Here is a 19757-nt window from a genome sequence, read left to right as displayed (position 1 = left end):
AAGTGAGGTAGTTAAATTGATTTTATAGCTCTGAGTCATTGGTAAACAACATTTCAATGCAGCCTGAGAAAACATTGATATCTGACATGAGTCATGAAGAGCTGCAAGCCTAATGAGAGAAAACATCAATACGATTGATGAATCTGTCTATAAATCAGTATTTTCTAATGTTTTTGCACTGTAATTTATTAGACAACAACACCTTACCATCCAACTCCCCTGGCATCAGATCTCGCTCCTGTTAAGAAAAACAAAAGAAAAAGTGGTCATAATTACAAGACAGCAACAGAAGACAGGATGTAAAATCAGTGTCTTTTACATCGCACATTCTCCTGAGGAAAACCTCCAGTGATTATCTGTTTTTTGATTCCCAAATTAGAATAACATGCATATCATGTCGACACTGCTGCATGCTGACAGTCAGACCTAATGGGATTTCACCCAGCGACATGTAATTTGCAAGATGACACAATAGCACACACTCCTTTGTGAACACACACACACACACACACACACACACACACACACACACACACACACACACACACACACACACAGAGCCACGCTCTACATCTGCAGCATCCTCAGGGAAACACAGCAGTCTGTGTGCGTACACACACCACCCACCGCCGCCATGTGTCAGTGAGCTGCACAAACCCTGCACTGTAAGGAACACAAATGAATGTAAACCCCCAACACAGATACACACACCACTGCGCGTAAAGACACAAGACACATCATTTGCATACAGCCGCCTTGTGTGTGTGAGCACTCAGTATTCTCTGCCTTGTTTTGACATTTGCACAGGGTGATAGCTCCTTCTCTCTCCTTCTCTGCCTCCCCCCCTTTTCAAGTGTTTTCAGGAAAGTTGAGGCAGAGCGAGGAACAAAAACTCTACACTGACAGTCATGAAAGAAAATGTTGTGCAGTGAAACTGAGGCGTGCTTATAGGTAAAAATAGTGAAATGTTAACAAAGTCAAGTGGTAGAAGATGGACAATTTGGACAGAAGGCTATGATTTGGTCTTCAGCTGTAAAGCATACCGTTAGGCAGGAAATAAAATTGAAATTTGGTGAGAAAAAGTTGAATTCAGAGATTTGAGATCCATCACACAGCATGCTGCTCATAAATGAACTCTTACTGCAACAGAACAAACACACAAAAGCTGTAATGGCATGTATGCATCATGCATCAGTCCTTGAAAAATGATCTAATTAGCATGATTGAGAACAGATGCAGAATTGAATTTGCATACATATTGATAATATCTAAATAAATCATCCTTTAAAACAGCGAGAAAGTGTGTCGAAAGTAAAATGCCTTCTCAAAAATCCCTCTCCTGCCAGCTACATCTTGACTCAAGGGCTTACTAACAGTGTGCAGCTCTTCCACAGAATCATCATCACACCCTCAAGGGAAGCAAGAAACATGCAAACTCAGTCAGCTCTGTATAGAGCAGCTAAAGTCTGACATATGGAGATATCGCTCAGCACAAAGAAGCCAAAGCCCCGGGAAATCTATAAGTTCAAAGACACAAGGCTGACATGCAGGCCTCAGAAAGCTCTGGGTTTTTTTTCCAGCAAGAAGTGTACCAAACACAAATTTGCTTGAAGGCTTCTTTTTTTTCTTTTACCCATTTTCACGCATTAATGAAAAATCCTTAAGTTCAATAAAAGAGATTATGACATGCTTACAAAGGTGGAACAAACAAATTGAATATATCTCTGGGAACTGGCATGCTACTTTAACATTTCTATGATGTCAGGCTTTGTAATCCACTCCAGCTCTATTTGCCTCAACACATTTGTATGAGTGCAATTCTTTTAATTATATCACATTAGAAAACCAAGAGTAAAGTACCTACAAGGGATGTCAATTTGAAGTATTTTCTGTGATCGATCTTTGGAAATGTTAACAATCAATTATCAATTAATCATTAAAGCTGGGGTTGGTAGTCACAGAAAAAAAATTGCAGGAATTTCAATGTAGGACTCCTTCTAACCCCGACAACCCCGCTCGCATGCACGAGCGCTGCTGATTCGCGACTGATTCAAAACCGGTCCTCAGCACATCGTTTGTGTTTTGCACTACGTCAACTCATGTCTCACTTAGCGGTAAGAAAACACCCAAACATTATCATAGTGAAAGTAAAAAAAAACAGAAGCAAACATGAAATGTATGCGCAGGAGGCGGGCAGAACGGCAGGACAGGATTTGATTGGTTTCATAATTTGGCTCCTGATGGCAGGGATTGGTTGGTGTTTTCCCAGGTTTACTCCGGCTGTAGATAGTGGCTTTTTTTCCCCTCTTTTTATAGAACAAATTATGTATTGATTGCCATCCCTAGCTTTAATAAAACGTACACGTTTTCCATGTCAAAAACAATGCCAAATGCGTTTTTTTCCCCTAAATAAAATTTTCCTTAGGGACAGAATGAACTGACAGTATTGAATAGGTATGGATCATATTGAGGTTTAAAAAATGTTAAACATGCTAGGGCTGCAATGATTAGTCGACAATCGATTACGTCGACTATAAAAATTAATCGACGCGGAAAATGCAGCGTCGACACGTCATATTATTGTTGTTAATTGTTATTGCTGTATGATAAAATCACATGCCGGTCGGTACATGTTCATTTGTAGCTAGAGTGCATAACCAAAAGAACACATGAACTATGGCAGAACGCACAGACGAGGCTCAAAAAATGGCCCAAAATGTCCAAAGTTTGGGAAAGTTTTATCCAGAACAAAGCAGCAAAACAGGTTAAATGCAAACTATGTGAAGTGCATCTCTCATTCCACGGCAGCACTACGGCAATGCATGAACACCTTAAATGCAAACATCCAGGAAACATGGTGTCTTCAAATACTGCAAATGGGTGAGTTTGCAAGTTACGTTGATAGCTTGTACATATTTCATTTTCATTTACTGTTTACTTTGTACTTTAGTCAGCTGCCTTAGATATACATACTTAACGTTACCTGACATTTGTGTCGTACGTTTATCAGTCGGAATACCGTAGTTGTTGCGTAGCTTGTCTCTTTTCTGTTCCTGTTAATACTAGCGTTTATTCTGAGTTGTAAAAATCTGTCTAATTTGTCTGTTTTGAAGCAGATTACTATTAATTTAATAAGATATTTACGCAGTAAGAAATCATGATATATATATATTAAAATAGTAAAATAATACAATAACAATAATTCTCTGTTTTGTTCCTTCTATTTTAGTTGTGCTAAGCAAAAGCGTGTGGATGAGTTTCTGATGAGAAGAGGCTCATGCACCCCTCAAATGTATGAGGTCTTGACAGAGAGCATAACCAACATGATATTCAAGGACATGAGACCACTATCCATGGTTGAGGATGATGGCTTCAAGCACATGATCCAGACCTTCCACCCAAGCTACATCTTGCCATCCAGAACTTATTTCACTAAACTCATGGAGGGAAAGTACAGAGCTACTGTTGGTAACATTAAAGATGTTTACTGAAATTAACTAAGAACAAGATTGCCCTAACAGCTGATGCCTGGACCAGTGTTACCACAGAGGCATATCTTTGCATCACTTGTCACTTTATAAGTAATGACTGGGAGCTCACGACCCTCTGCCTCACAACCGTGCCACTGGAAGAACGACACACTGGACCCAACATTGCTGCATGGATTGAGCAGGCTGTGGCAAGGTTTGAGATCTCTCCAAGCAAGATTGTGGCGATGGTCTATGACGATGGCTGCAGTTTTGCAAGAAAAGCATGGGTGGATGTCAATCCGCTGCACAGGCCATACTTTTTAACTGGGGATCAATCATACTCTGAAACAGTCTCAGATCACCAAAGTACTTGGAGCTGCGAGGTGTCTTGTGGAGCACGTCAGAAAAAGTGAACTAGCTGCAACCAAGCTGAAAACCAAACAAAAACAGATGGATACCCCAGAGCATAAACTTGTCCAAGATGTCCCTACTAGGTGGAACAGTACCTTTTACATGGTCACTCGTCTACTGGAACAGAGATGGCCGCTGACTGCGACACTGTTTGACCCAACAGTAACACAAAGTGGGAAACGATACCTCAACCTAAAATCAGACCCGTGGGCCCTGCTAGAGGAGCTGGCTGAAGCTCTTCAGGCCTTTGAATGTGCCACAGTCTACTTGAGTAGTGAAAGCTATGTGATAGTATCTGCCCTGCCTCCTCTGGTCAGAGGGCTTTTGAAGTCCACTCAAACCACCTACAATACAGCTCCTGTACATGCCTTTCGGGCAGCTGCTTCAGATGAGATCACTGCACGCTGGTCTCAAGAGGTCACAGTCACAAGTGATAACCCATTAGCCTGATCATCACAACTGCATTAGACCCACGATTCAGGAAACTGAAATTCCTGACACCAGAGGAGAGGCTTGGTGTTCAGAAGAAAGTCCAAACTCTGGCACTACAATCCACAAGGCATTGTGAGGAAGGAAAAAACATGCCAGTGAAAATGACCAAACCATTGCCTCAGCTGTTACATCTCTTGACACACTGCTTGGGTGTGACTCCTCAACAGACACTGACAGTGAGAATGAACAGGATGCTGACACCCAAGCTATCACAAATTAGGGAAGATGTATTTATTTATTTGAATAAGAAAAGAGCTTGTTCATTTATATTTCAAATCAATTGTAACATGCCAGCCTTGGTCACAATGCTAATTTTCATCTGCTGTCCCACAACAGGTGCTGATTTACTTTGGAGAGCAGCCTCTCTCAAAGATGGAGAGTCCTCTATCTTGGTGGAAGTCAAATGAGGCAAGGTATCCAACACTTTCATCACTAGCCAAGTCATTCTTGTGCATACCAGCTACGTCAACACTATCTGAGCATCTCCACTCAGCAGCGGGAAACATTACCTCAAAGAGGGGACCAGCCTGACACCTGAGCATGTTGATATGTTAACGTTCCTGCACTTCAATTTAACACATTTTTAAACTATGAAATATGTTCAGTCACTTGGGCTGGAAGTTGTTTTTTTTTGTGGTTTGTTTACATTAAGCATTATTTGACCTTTTGGACTTGAAGACCCACCAAGTTTCAAAATAGGATGGCCGTTTTTTTCTTTCATTTTTTACTTTTATGGACATAATAACTGTCAAGGAAAGCTATACTTTTGTTGATCTTAAGCTGCAAGGTAGGATAACAGCTGCTATTTTGAGTTACTTATTTCCACATAATTTAGTGACAACTTGCACTTTAAGTTTGTATTATTTATTTATTGTTTCCTTTCTTTGTGATCACAATGTTATCTTAAAAAATATTTACTATGTTACAAGTACATGTTTCACGTGTCATCATTTAAATTTGCTTTGGAAGTTATGTTGTCAGAGACTGACAATATGTTGATTTTCACAGGTGTGCAGACTGAAGCAGTCCAATATACTCGAGCCAAATAATCGTGACTAATCGAGTGATCAAAAAAATAATCGATAGATTAGTCGACACCAAATATAATCTTTAGTTGCACCCCTAAAACACACTGAATATCAACGTGTTGAGCATGCGTGGACGCATGGTCATATAAAGTGAAGGCTCAGGCTACAACATGTGGATTTACTGCAACAAGAACACTGAACAGAAGAGAGAGTCCAGTTTTTTGTCTACTTGTTCTGATCAGGTGTTAGTCAGGAGCACAACCGGGTCATAATCGGCAGACAAAAAAAGTGCTTGTGGAGACTGTGGGCAACATCTGTAGCCAGCTGATTAACGTTGAAACATGCTTTTCACGTAAAACAACTCCTTGATAGCTGAATGAAAAATTAGACCTCACGATGTTTGTTCCACGTGATAGAAAACTGAAAACAAAAAACGTGTTTGAGTACTTTCTTAACAATCAATTGTTAACATTCCTAGTAGCTACATTTTTGCTCTAGTTGAGTATAGGGATGTTCTGAAGCGTTGTATATCTACATACACCTGATCGCAGTCTGCTGGTGATTGATGTGAAATTGGTTTGCAGCGCTACCACCACAAGCCCTTGAGCCTACTTATAGGTTAACATCTACATGCATTTACTGGTTACTGATTGCTCTGGTTGAGTGGTTCAGTTAAACCAGACACAGCCTACATACAACTGTATCTCCATTTCCTAGACCAAAAGACTGCCAAACCGTGCCACGCTACAAGATATCTCCTGCTATCTGTGCTTGTTTACATCCTGGCTGCACTACAGCTGAGACAAACATGATCAGCATTTTAAGCTTATAATAATACAAAAATTAACCATTAGATTTACAGAAGAGCAGTTCAGTTGCAGGCTGGTAAGGGTGGGATGGGTGGTAAGGATCCTGTGTTGAGTGGGTGATGTAGAAATTCATTTTCAAACACAAGCTTTGAATACTAAAAGAAAATGTTTTTTTCTGTTTATCCTTTAGTCCATCTAATGGCAATTTTCTATATGACATGCTTTTACAGTTTTCATGCATTCATTTCTTATGAAGTGTCTTTTCAAAACTTTTTTGCTTCTTTTAGAAGAGAAAATGATTTTTCAACCTTCAGCAGTTCTTAACTCTAAAAAGTGACATGACAAGGAAAATCAGAGCAGCTGCGGAAGTGAAATGCAAAGCAAAGTGCAAAATTTTCCTCTTAATACGTGTTGGCACTGAGGGTGGTTAATACATAAATCATACAAGGTCATCCTGCTCAAGTGCACAATGGCTTGAGGAAAAAGGAGAAGCCCTGTGGTTTATTTGGAAGCAGCTCGGCGTGGCAGGCGTTCAAATGATTATTCACTGTATGATATTGCCAGCAGAGTTGCGACACAGATTCAACGCCAGGACCCAATTGAATCAGCAGTTATCTCCTTTCTACGTGTACTCAGCTTCAGCTACTAAAACACTTCTGATTTATATAAAACTCTTAAGTTTTGATGTGTTTTCTTTAAGCAGCAGCGTAACAAAAAGCAGTGTTTCTAAGCTGCTGTTTACCGTGCACAGGATCCTGCTGCCTACAAGGGCATATTTACGAACCAAGGTCAAAACATTAATTGGATTTTTTTTCCATCCAGAAAGGATTAGACAGCATGGCATGCAGACTTTCAATTCATCCGTCCGAACGAGGCCATTAACAGTTAATTTCATTCTGTCTGCCTTCACATGGTCCATTGGGCAGCCTGCTGCTTTGTAAGCATGACGCATGAACATATATGAGGTGGGTACACATCACATGTAATAGTAAAGACACTTAATCACACAGTTACAGTATGTATATTGCTCATTGATGAGTCCAGACCTTTTAACTTTATATCCATCCATCTCCCCCTCTGACATGTAAATGCATCAATTGTTTTTCTTGGGCTATTTGTCTCTCCCAGCCTCTTCTTCTTCAGTTGGATGTAATGAAGGCTGACAGTGAACCTTGCTGAGGGGGTTATTAATACTTGTGTCAAGGCAGGGATTAGTACCGCTGCAGGATGGATGGTCTCCCTGCCTCAGTGTCAGGGCAGCAACCAAAACAGAGTGTCGTCTGTCCCATGGACATGGTGCAAAGTCTCCACCTGGATACTAGTAAATTTAAAGCATTGCGCAGTAAAACAAGGCAGATCTGTCCTGGCAGGTGTGGTAGTAACTCAGGGATAGATGTTGAAGCGGGACTACTTCCTAGCCCAAGGTCACTGCTTTTCAATTCCCATAAATTGCTCAAAAACATTTAGACGGTCCCATTAGTTATTAAAAATCTAGTTATAAAATGTCATTAAAACGGTCATAGACACACTGCTCCCCCTGGTGTAGATTTCTCTGTTATCTGTTAGTTTTTAGTAAGTCCCTCTCCTGTAATGAAGGCATTTATGGCAAAGCTTCAGGCTCTGCTTTGTAATTAGGTCTTACACGGTCCTATATCGGTTCAGTGATTAAAAGGATCTTTTCATGCAATATAATAACAATCAAGCTGCAAGCATTTTCACAAGGTCCAAGCAGGTTGTAGGTATTTGGATGCTTGTCTCTTATTTTACTTGAAGCAAAGATTTAACAGTTTCTAGGTCTTTAGAATTTCTGCAAATATATTTTCAACAGAAAACTTCTCAACAGGAAGACATTTCTGTGTTACAATTGACAACCAAATGAGCACTTGGTGAAAGGACTTTACTTACACCACATTCATACACTGGTGGAAGAAGCTGCTACAGTAGGAAACTGTCAATCCCATTCTAGTCGAATCCTGTTCTGGTGTATTCAAACACCACGATGTTACTGGGAGAATTTGGGGTTGAGGGGCTTGTCAAACTACACTTCAGCATGTGACTGCTGGAGCTGGGCTCAAACCACCATCTTCTTAATTGGGAATAACTGTACCACCGAGACATGGCTGAGACTTAACAACATGGTGATTAAGATCAGAAAGTTTGTACATGGTCTGGACAAAGTTTTGGGACAATTGCTCAAAGGCTTGTGAGGAATTGTGACAGTATTTTGTGAACATTTTGAGAGTCACAACATTCTAACAGAAGAAGGCAGGTGGAGAAATGGTGTAGATGAATTTTGAGATAAAAATGATGTAGGAATTTTGACTAGAAGCTAAGCTGTTTTGGTTGGAGTTCACAAATTGTACTATATGACTATTTTAGCGCCACCCTTGGGCCAATGAGTGTCAATTTTTTTTTCCTAGAAGTGGAAGGAATCTGGAGTCCAATTTGTTCAGTTATTGTCTGTCAGTTTATGCTGCCTGAATGCTTGTATGGCGAAAGATAATAACCATAATTTGCACGAGAGAAGTACTCTTTAGTAACACTGACCTGTAGTAATTATAGGAAATCAATAACACAGTAAGAACATTGTGTGGTGACAGAAAGCCCTTCGTACTTCAAAATTCACATTCACATTCACACCATGTCTGATGATACGCAGAATGTTTCAGACATACATCATGTTAATGTTTAAACATAATGTAAATTTTGTGTATTGAAAAGTTATGACACAAATCTACATTTCATCCAAGAGATGATTTACTATTCTTGGCGTTAGTGGATGTTTTCATGCCTGTGCCATGATAAACAAACCTGTTTCCCAAAATGATATTATCATACAGGTTATTATTAACACCAAATACATTTTGAATGAAGGATAGGAACTGTTTTCTATTACCATAATGAGCCAGTGTAAATATGCAACAGAACAATATTTGTTATAAATGGTTGATTTTTTTTTTTTTTTTAAGCTGAGGTGTTTTCAAATATGCCCAATGTGAAAAATAATGATTTCTGAAAACATAATACAGTTGCAATGTCTGTGAATTGATAATTGTGACATCCTGTATGTGGTGTTTTAGCTTTTAAATCTTAGTGGAACACAGAATAATTTGTCATCATTGTTATTACCAGCCGTTTCCCACCAGTTATTTTAATGGGCATTTGCCATTCAGGGCTCTTCAGACTTTGTTCAGTCAGTCTCATTGTTATCCTGGATTTAGTCCATGTCTATTTTCTCCTTACAATACATAGCATGAAGCCAACAATTCATCCACCCCATCTCCCACTAACAAGAACACCTAAAACACCAGTCTTTTGAAACTTTGGTGAACAACCTCAATGACATAATGATCTTAAATTCTTATACAGTACTGTCAAAAATAATAGAGTTAAAAAGTTACTGTAAATGTTTTGTGTACAATTTTACTGAAATGCTCAAGATGCTAAGGTTCATGGTTAGAATAGGGGTGGGAATTGATAAGATTTTATCAATGTCAATGCCATTGTGGATTCTGCTTATCAATCCAATTGCTTATCAATTCTCCTAACGATTCCTGAGTATTTTTTGAGGGGGAAAAAAGTAGTTCTGACTGAACATGAACATAATTCGCCTTGAACATCCTGAACAATAGGTTGACCTCATTCTCGGCAGCGTGCGTCCGAACGTGGCCCCTCAAGCCCGGATGAAAAGACTTTGAATTTGGAGAGGAAAAACGCTTTTCCTCAAGGGGGTCATCGCGGAGGTATTTTGCCCACTCTCGGTGCCTCATTTTCGGCTATGTGAGCCTGAGGGAAAGCGTCCCGACTCCAAAAGGGGAGAGGTAGGTGGGGGTTCGCCTCCCCTACACGAAAATGTTTACATGGAACCCTTCTCCACTTCGGCCCAACGCGAACCCCAAGCATTGAGGCCGAGTCGACAAATTCTTCAGCATATTTGAGGTATTTGCACCTAGGGGTTCTGCAGAGTGTGATGTAATGCATCGTACCGCGACGTGACGTGACGTGTTGGGAAATGAATTGTTAAGAAGAATCGATAATATTTGAGGTGTACAATTCTGATAGCATTGATCGATTGGAACTGGTTCTAAGTCTGATCCGGTTTTTGATTCCCACCCCTAGTTACAAACTGAGCTCAAGCTTTGCTAAAAGTAGACAGATCGTTGATGGAGGCAAGCCCAGTGTTCGGCACCTTCAACTGCTTTTTGAATGTTTTTTTTTAGATCTGGAAGATGAGGTGGCCATGATCACTCCTGGTCAGGTGGTTTCATGTCTGAATGACTACAAAGCAGGGTAATGATACTGACTTTCAACATTTATTGCCCAAGTCTGTAACAGCAATAATCGGTTTGCCAGCAGTGTCCACATTTTCAGATAGTCATCGTTCAGTGCAAACAGCCACAACCAGTGTTTGGATTTTCAATCGATAGTCACCACTTAACGTCTGCTGAACAAATGGATCCATTTTCCAACTCCATTCTGTGTAACCTTAAAGCCAATGTAATGCTATTTCTTTCAGCTGTGACTCAGTCTATAAACCTGCACTTTATCGACCTTTCCTTTGTCAGACCTTTTTAAGTATCTCTCTTATATCCTCATGAGACCTTTGTTTGATATTTTGTCAATAGCAAGAAAAAAACAAAATTCTAAAATCAACAGAATAAAAAACTAGTTTTCACTAGTATCCAGTAGTTTTATTTTTGCAGATTTTAATCAACTGTTTCTTTTGAATGATTGAGTGGGGCAAGACGCATCACATAACTGACTGCTCAGTTTTTCTTGATTAAAAGAAAACACTGTTATGAAAAGCGGCAGTGCAAGTCAAAATAGTAACGAGGAGCTATGGATTATTCAATTTATTTATTTTTCAATCAAGTTTTTTGCTTCAAACTATAATGAACACAAGATAACCAAGATGAAAGCACAAACACTCCAAAAGCCCAAACAAATTCACTCAGATTCAGACAGATGTAAGATGCACAAAATCTATGGACTGGCACTGAAGAAGTAAACTTACAGTCTGACATCATGGAAAAGGCAGCAAAATTATTAGTTTCCAATGCTGGGATCAAGGTTGTTTTCTTTGACCTACACTAATCAGTCATAACATTATGACCACCTGCTTAACACTATGTAGGGCCCTCTCTCCTCGGGTCAGGGTTGTTTTGTAAGTTGCGAGGTGGGGCTTTCTCTGGATCAGGCTTGGTTGCCCAGCATGTCCATTAGATGCTTAATTGGATTAAGATCTGAGGAATTTATAAGCCATGTCAAGACTATGAACTCGTCCATGGCTTAATTCTGCTGCTCATATGCCCAGTGCGCTTTCAGCAAAGGACGGGTCACCATTGGTTCCCCTACCGGTCTACAGGGTCTCAGCCCCATACACAAACAATTGTGATGCACAGTATATTTTGACACCTTTATGAGAGCCAGAATTAACTTTTTTTGTAAGTCTGTTGGATCTGACTACACAGGCCAGCCTTCACTTCCCATGCCCATCAGTGAGCCATGGCCACCTAGGACCATGTTGCCAGCTCACTGGTTTTGCTTTCTTTGACCACTTTTTGTAGGTACAGACCTCTGCTGGCTGGTGCCACCCCACAAGAGCTGCAGTTTTGGAGATGTTATGACCATAGACTGTATAAATAATGGATGTAGTATCCGTGACATCACCCATTTGTTCTTGAGCTCTGTTTTGAAGCCAATTGTCGGTGGCAGCCATATTGGAAATGCGGAACTCAACCAGTCAAAGTGTGACGTAAAGAGGTGGAGTTTGAGTCTGCTAGCCAACAGCTATGTGTTCCCGTCCGGGGGGGCAAGTCAGTCACGTCCTTATTTGGGCAAAAACTCGTAATCTTAATATCTTCTGAACCGTCGCATTAGAAAAAAATCCACCCCCCATACAGTGTGTGCAGATAGAGAAATTAGCTACGTAGAGCCAAGCCATTTTTTGTGCCAGGCTGTAAACATGTTTATTAATGCTGCAAAGATCGTCTTTATTGAATTGGTGTCTATGTGGTTTCTGGTGTTTCTGCAGCCAGCCTCAAGCAGATTCTCAATGAATTGCAGATTATAACACTTCCGCATGGGCTTCATAGTTTGAGACTGGAGGTTGCTGCTTGGCTCTGACCCACTTGTCTAGCTGCCACAATTTGGCCCTTGTCAAAGCAGCTCACATCCTTATCCTTTCCCATTTTTCTGCCTCCAATACATTAACTTCAAGGACAAAATGTTCACTTTCTGCCTAACATATCCAAAAAAACTGACAGGTCCCATTAGAAAGAGATAATACATAATTTTCACTTCCCCTTTCAGTGGTCATAATGTCATGGCTAATCCATGTATGCAACTGTACAATTCTGTCATGAAGTAGAGCTGAAATGTTAAATCACGTAAACTCTGGACAGCAGTGCTATTGAACTGTTGCCTGTTTTCTCTGCCAACTCTCCTCCTCATGTGCACTAAAGTGACATCACTATCCATAATCTGTGTGAAATTTAGTGAATGCATCATCACTCTTAGCTAGCCTGTGGCATGACAAGTTGTGCTTGAGCCAGAATAACAGAATGATCTTGTCTCTGTTATTGAAAAACACTTATCATAGTTATGTTTTTTGCCATAGTTCAGAAGTTCTGTGTATTCATTGACCCATCTGTCCATCCTGACCTCCCCTCTCTGTAAACTTAGTCCCTGTCTGATTACAACTGATTCCCTCCTCTGTTCCAGTCAGACAGTCAAAACGACTCAGTCTGCTAGAGAGATTCGTCACTTCACTGTAGCACTTGCTAAAAAAAGCTGAAGCTGACGTTTTTCTCTGTTTCTGAGGAACGGATAGATGAGTCAGTCTCAATTTACATGATGCTGAGATCATTGGGTGTTTATTAGTGTTGATCTTACAAGCAGTTAAAGCCTGTGACATCATCTGCTTAATTGATATAATCAGCTGCTGCACCTGCTAGTTATTAGACACTGTTTCCTGACACCTGCTCCCAGTGATGTTTTTCCTTATTGAGAAGGAAGCTTAAAACTGCAACTAGGGCTTCCTTGGATCACTCAGAACTGTAATGTAGTCCAGTACATAGTGAGTTTACTATTTTCTCATGCTTTGCAAATGTATATCTAAAATCACGATATAAGTGATTCCTCTCAAGGAAGTCATGATGCAAAAGTTAACCCTGTCCCTGAACACTGAGCATGCCATTTTGTCAAATAACTTCAACTATTTCTTTGCAAATTTGACCCTTGTAGGGCCCTATGAAATCAGTTTTATTTATTTCCAAATTCCGTTTTTTCTGTTTTAATTTTTTAGAATTCTGTTTTTTACCCTTTACACTTATTTACCACCATATAATGTGTGCATTTTGTGTCAGTGAATAAAATGTCCGTTAATGAAATGCAAAAATCCTTAAATTTATTGATGCAACACATCATTGCACAATTTCGCCCGGTATTTCAAGTCAAAACATAATGTTGTAACATAACAGTGTACCAATAAGTACTACAAGTACAAAGTGCTTATAATTTTACATGGTTTCAAGTAAAATAAATAACTGAATGTAAACACATGTCTATTTCTGTTGTTTTGTTTGAAAAAGAAAACACAAAATGCTTAATAAGCTTTTTGTTTCTGTAAACAGACTCTGAACACAACACTTAGTTTCAGTCTGTTATTTGTACCAAAGGTGCTTCTTAAAACAACCTGTAATTGAAGAAAATGCATCAAAAAAACAAGGCAATGATGCAGCAGGGAATACAACCTGAGTTATGGAATTGAACTTTACTTTGTAATCAAACATTGTAACATTGTACAAGTAATCTAATAGTAGGACTAGCTAGTCCTTGTGAGGTACCATTTCTCTCCATTTAGGTTTCTCAACGCCCAATGACATCATGAGGAGACGGAACATTTGTCTGGGGAAATGTTTCCGTGTCGAAGCGGCCACCAGAAACACCGGCTACGTCTGCAAAGAAACTACAAAACTCATGATGACAGCATTTGAGTCACATTATGTAAATTTCCGTGATATTCCGCGTTTAACAGTAGATTTCGTTTTTATTGGTAAAAACGCGAAAATCATAGGGCCCTATGTTCCTTTCTTTACTATCTTTCCACCAGTCAGAGCCTTTGTTGCTGATGTATGTTGGCGCTAATCTCAATGAAGCTTTTACAGTGAGAGCGCAATCCCCTTCTCTTGATAGTTTCATACTTGCACAGCAGCAAAAACAAGGAGTAAAAAAAGCAGAAATGTTTTGAAGAATATATTGATTCTCCTCTTATCACATTAGCTGTTGTTTAATTATTGTGTCCTTGCTATTTTGACTGGTCTTTGTTTTTAGAGAAGTATACCTGGCTTGTCTTCTTGTTCTCCAGAGCCTCTTTTGGAAAGGATACTCGTAATTGCAGTCCTTAGAACAATTTGAATTACATCAACAAGCTTTCAGACATTTTAGGTATCATCTATCACAAAAGAATACCAAATCATGTTGGAACTGCCATATCTCACAAGTCTTTGTCACTTATCAACCATTACATACTACCAAGAATCAAAGTTCCTGTATGGAACTTTGTGTGTTGATTTTGGCGCCCCCTGTAGACCATCTGATCCATCTCCCCTTTTTGTTTTAACTCTGTTCTGTTTTTTTTGTAACAGTCAAATGCATCACTCAATTAAAATATGTGCTTCAGAAAATGTAAAAACAAAAGGCTTTTTTTTCAGTGTGCTGTCAGTTGTCTGGTCTGACACCAAATTGGAATATAGGAATCGTCAATGTTGTTGCAGACGGTCTTGTTTATTTATTTTTTGGTCATTAAGATGCCTCACTTTTGATGTCAGTCTGCTCCATAACAAGCTAAAAACTCCTCACAGAGGCTTTAAGCTTGAAAGAGGGAAAAAATGACATATTTAATGGCAAAGAACTGATTTCCAAGGTGGGAATTTTATTTACAGATTACCTCGTTGTAAACCCCCTAAAAAGAACTCATAGGGAGATGTGGATGAGTGAACACAGGTTTCTGACACAACTTGTCTTTTGTTTATTTTTTATGAGTTACCAGCAAAATGCATCAAGGCTTTGACTGCATGCGGCATGTGAGCATGAGCAGTAATGTGCCATTAAACTGACCTGTCCGAAGAGCTTATTGAGGTAGGAGATGTAGGCTGCGGCCACTGCAGAGCTGTTACTGGTCCTCTTGCTGTTCTTGCGAGCCTCCACCTCTTCAGAGCCCTTCCCCTGCGCAGTGGAGGACTTTGACTTTGAGCTGTGAAGTGCGCATTTACGAGCCAATTGTTGAGAGCTGTCATCATCAAAGCCAAGCTTTTACTTTACTACGACCCCTCCTCCTAATGTACTCAACAAAAATCACACACAAGAGCCTTTTGTGTGATTACTCCATGCTGCCTTCCGTCTAATAATTGCTCAGCTCGAGAGAAATGATTGGAAAACGACAGCAGTGCTAAAATTTGACCTCAGGGGTTATATCGGTCACTAGTATAAAAGGAGGAAAGAAAGAAAGTCTAGGGAAGTTTGTCTTAGGAGATGTAGTTTGGAATTCTGGGGGCTTGTTCTGCATATATACCGATAAATGACACTAATTGGGTGCACAAATCTACACAGCCCACTGCCCTTTGTCCTAACTAATGTTGAAGAGGAACAGAGAATGGTAATAACCAGAATTTCTTGGAGAGACTGAGCTGAAGAGCCTTGTTTTTGAATCTTCCAGAAACGGGCGATCTGCCAGCTGCCACACCCCGGCCGCCTCGTGGAGACAAGCTAGGAGAGAAAGGAGACTAAATCAGATTAAAGTGAACTTAGTGCCCTTTGATTGAAATTAATAGTTCCAGTGATGGAAATCCACAATGTTGAACTTTTTCTTTTATTTGCTCATAGATGAACTCTCCTGTTGGGGAACTTAAGACTGCTGATGGACAGCAGCAGCAATGGGACAAAATTGTTAGAATTTCTGCAAGTTTCCTGGACTGTATAACACACTAACTTTGACATTTAAGGGGAGAATATTTCCTGGCAGACAAGAATCTCTCTCTCTCTCTCTTTCCCTTTCTCTCTCTGTCTTTCTCTTTCTCTCTGTCTTTCTCTCTCACTTTCTCTCCCTTTCACTCCTTCTCCCTCTCTCTGTTCTCTCTGTCTGTTTCTCTCTCCCTCTCACTCTCTCTCTCTCTCCCTCTATCAACCATCTCTCTCTCTCTCACTCTTCTCTCAATTCAATTTGTTATAGCTTTATTGGCATGAAAGTAAGGACAACGTTGCCAAAGCACAAACAACAGTATATCACATCAAACCACATTATATACCCCAACAGTTTACACACAAACAAAAATACAACAATGTCGTCATCATATAAGAGAACATTTAAAGAAAACGTATATTCACTAATTCATTATTTAAAAAAAAGTTTAAAAAACAGTAAACCTCTCTCTCTCTCTCTCTCTCTCTCTCTCTCTCTCTCTCTCTCTCTCTCTCTCTCTCTCTCTCTCTCTCTCTCTTTATATATATATATATATATTTAGGAGACTGACTCTGATTGCTCCCAGCACATGTTGAATTGGTTAGTCTGTTCGGAAAGAGAATAAAAATCATACATTTTATTTTTGATCCATCTAAAGAATTCTTTCCTGATGTGTTCATATTTGCTGCAGTGAAGCAGGAATAATGTCTCTGTCCCCATCTGTCTGTGTGGACAGAGCTGACAGTCTGTCCTCTCTGGGCAGTCAGGTGTGTCAGTGTCCACCTGTCTCTAAGGCCAGGCTGTGATCGCTGAGTCTGTATGTGGTTAAAGTCTTTCTCAGTTTCTGATCAGTCACGGTGCTCAGGCTGTCTATCTTATTGTTGTTAGAGCCCAACATTGTGATTTGAACTGACTCATATATTGTTTCAAAGCTAGAGCTGGGCGATATTGAAAAAGATGTTTTCAGGATATCATTTTTCATTGCAGCTGATATCAATAACTTTCACGATAGATATCAAATCATTATTTCATCAAAATTTAAACCTAGGTTTTGTGAAAGTTGAAGACAGTTCGTTAATGTATGTCTTAAATTTAGTTCTGTGATAAGCTTCTTGATTCGATCATTTTTGACTGCTAGCAGGAAGCAGGTCTTTAATGTAAGATGAGATTTTTGTGAAGTTTTAGTTTGTAGATTCTCAATTTTCTCAGGTTCAGATAATTTGAATAATTTGATTTAAATTTACAACAAAGATATATGAAATTGGGCAATTTTTGAGTAGTGCGCTCTCCTGTAAGGTTACTAAGGAGGGGGAGTGATATTGTTTCCCACAGTGCAGTGAATGCATCACAGCTGTTCGGTGTTCAGTTGTACTACGGTCGTGTTGGACATTACACGTGTTCAAAATGCACAGCAAAAATTGTCTCCATTCTCTTCTTTTACCCACATCCTGATTTTAATTAAGTGTTAATATTTAAAGCCGAATTCATACTGTGTTAGACTAACAACTCTGCTTTGAGCTGGTAGGTAAATGAAAATGCTCACTTGTATTGTATAAAAAAAATGCAGTGATGGTAGTCAAGTAGGGCTTCAAAGATCACAATCTCACCTCTCGATTGAGCATTTAAATTACATTCTTAATTTGACTTTATAAGTGTATTCAATCCCTATTAATTTACTCCAGCACTTTTCATTGAATCTCACTGACCTGGCCACAGAGGACGGTCTACTCTCTGCTCCCGCCTTTGCACTTCTCACAGACATCCTGGCTGTAAGAAAGAGATGAACGTAGAGAGGGATTTGACCTTTTGGGAGAAAACAAAAAATCAAATGGGAAAGTGAAAATGGTCAAGAGTGATAGTCAGATTCCCAAAAGCACACATTTCCAACCAAGATCCCAGATTGCTAAAATTGGTAGAGCTACATTAATAATTTAACACCTCATAATGTGGCTGTATTTAAGCCAGTGGGTTAGCAAACAATTTCCAGTTTAGGCCCAAACATCATTTAGAAGGAAACACAATTAGCAGTCTTTATTACACAGCTTACTTGCTCATTATCCAGCTGTGTTGAGTATTTCATTCTGATATTCTGATCGTTCAAAACCCCTTAATAATGGTTGTTAATTTCGAATAGCAAAGGGTCAGGGACAACCTAATCACACAAATCAAAGCAATCTGCTGAAAGGAGTTAGGGCACATCTAGTGTACTGTTTATAAATCCATCTCCAGCTGATAATCTGACATAAACCTTACTTTCTGATAGCATCAGTAGAAAGATGGAGTAAATCTTTTGATATTGCTCTCAAATTATCAGGAGAGAAAATGGAGATGAGAGGTGAGGAAAGTGCAGAATGATGTCCATCAAATGAAAGAAAACAAACCACAAAAACTCCACATGGTACGAGCTTTGGCTCTGGCTGAGTGAGAGGAGAAAATGCCAACAGAAAAATTACAGGGAAGTTGACCTTACAGGTGCTGCTTTTCTTTTCTGCATCTGTCAAAAATGCCAGTGGACAAACACTAATGTTTTGACTTTACTGAGAATGAAAATGTTAAATTGATGTGACTAAATAACAGTAAAGCAGGATTATGTTTTGACTTTATCATGAAGGAAAACTCTGAGAACTGAGGGACAATTTTTATAGTTGAAAATAAATTCATTTTAAAATCTATAAAGTAATCTTCAGATTAATACATAATGGCAACTTGTTTGAATATTGATGTAGTAGCCGGGGTAATAAGTGGGATAATGTATAGTCAGGGGAGGGCTCTACGTAACCCTTTAACAGTTCACTGTCACAATTGTTTTCAATTGTCAAGTAATGCAGTATTACCATCTATGTGGTGCTGTTTTGCCGATATCGGGCTTTTCAGTTTTCATAATCTATTCAACTGTTCACCAACAAGTTGCAAACTGTGTGTATCCTGCATCTGATGCCACACAGGCTGTATGAAGTTACTTCATTTGGCCTTTGACCCCTAAAAAAGTTGTGAGCAGTAAAACAAACAATAGAGAAATTAAAATTCTCTGAGCTGAGGGTAAAAGCAAAATTGTAAAACAAAGTGATGCACAAAAGATGCTGTTTACACATGGAACCATTACATCTTGACAGAGCTAGAAGATTAATTTGTTGACTCCAATTCAGAGACAGTAATTCATACAAGAAAACACCCACCAGAGGGGTTACATTAAGATGATACATAGAGTCAGATTAAATGGAAAGTTGTAGTCCCTTGAAACAAATAGATCAAATGTGCTTAAAAGAGGAATGGTGTGAAAATGCTTTCAATTTTTTCATCGGAGCGTGAGATAGAAGAGGATGGAGAGGAGATAGATGAAGAAAGAGGGAGTGAATGACACATGTTAGGGACGTGCAGACGAAGAGGAGGAGAGTTATGACTGTTTGAGAGGCACATTAATGTTCTGTCATGGACCTCTGCGACTTTGGTTATCTGCTGCTTGTGATAAACCTTCGTACTTGGCACTAATGCATTATAAACACATCAGCTCACTCCACCATCCACCTTTCAATGTGGACAGACACTGAAGATCTGCTTTAATAGAGGCTGTACTCCTGTCTGTGTA

General features: G+C 39.5%; 2 protein-coding genes across 2 annotated transcripts in view; one reads left to right on the top strand and one right to left on the bottom strand.

The window, feature by feature from the left end:
* cabp4 (calcium binding protein 4) overlaps positions 1–18457 on the bottom strand; it is a 33680-nt gene extending 15223 nt beyond the window's left edge. The window contains exons 1-5 of the mRNA XM_034686860.1: positions 18425–18457; positions 17878–17974; positions 15877–15978; positions 15331–15466; positions 208–238 (exon numbers count right to left, since the gene is read on the bottom strand). Coding sequence (XP_034542751.1) covers positions 208–238; positions 15331–15466; positions 15877–15978; positions 17878–17974; positions 18425–18437 — 379 coding nt within the window. The 5' untranslated portion in view covers positions 18438–18457. The remainder of the gene's footprint in view (positions 1–207; positions 239–15330; positions 15467–15876; positions 15979–17877; positions 17975–18424) is intronic.
* doc2d (double C2-like domains, delta) overlaps positions 1–19757 on the top strand; it is a 99170-nt gene that overhangs the window by 3044 nt on the left and 76369 nt on the right. The gene's annotated exons all lie outside the window — the stretch shown is intronic.

The sequence above is a fragment of the Notolabrus celidotus genome, chromosome 7, assembly GCF_009762535.1.
Source record: "Notolabrus celidotus isolate fNotCel1 chromosome 7, fNotCel1.pri, whole genome shotgun sequence".
NCBI classification, from domain to species: domain Eukaryota; kingdom Metazoa; phylum Chordata; class Actinopteri; order Labriformes; family Labridae; genus Notolabrus; species Notolabrus celidotus.
This window is presented reverse-complemented; position numbering and strand designations above follow the sequence as displayed.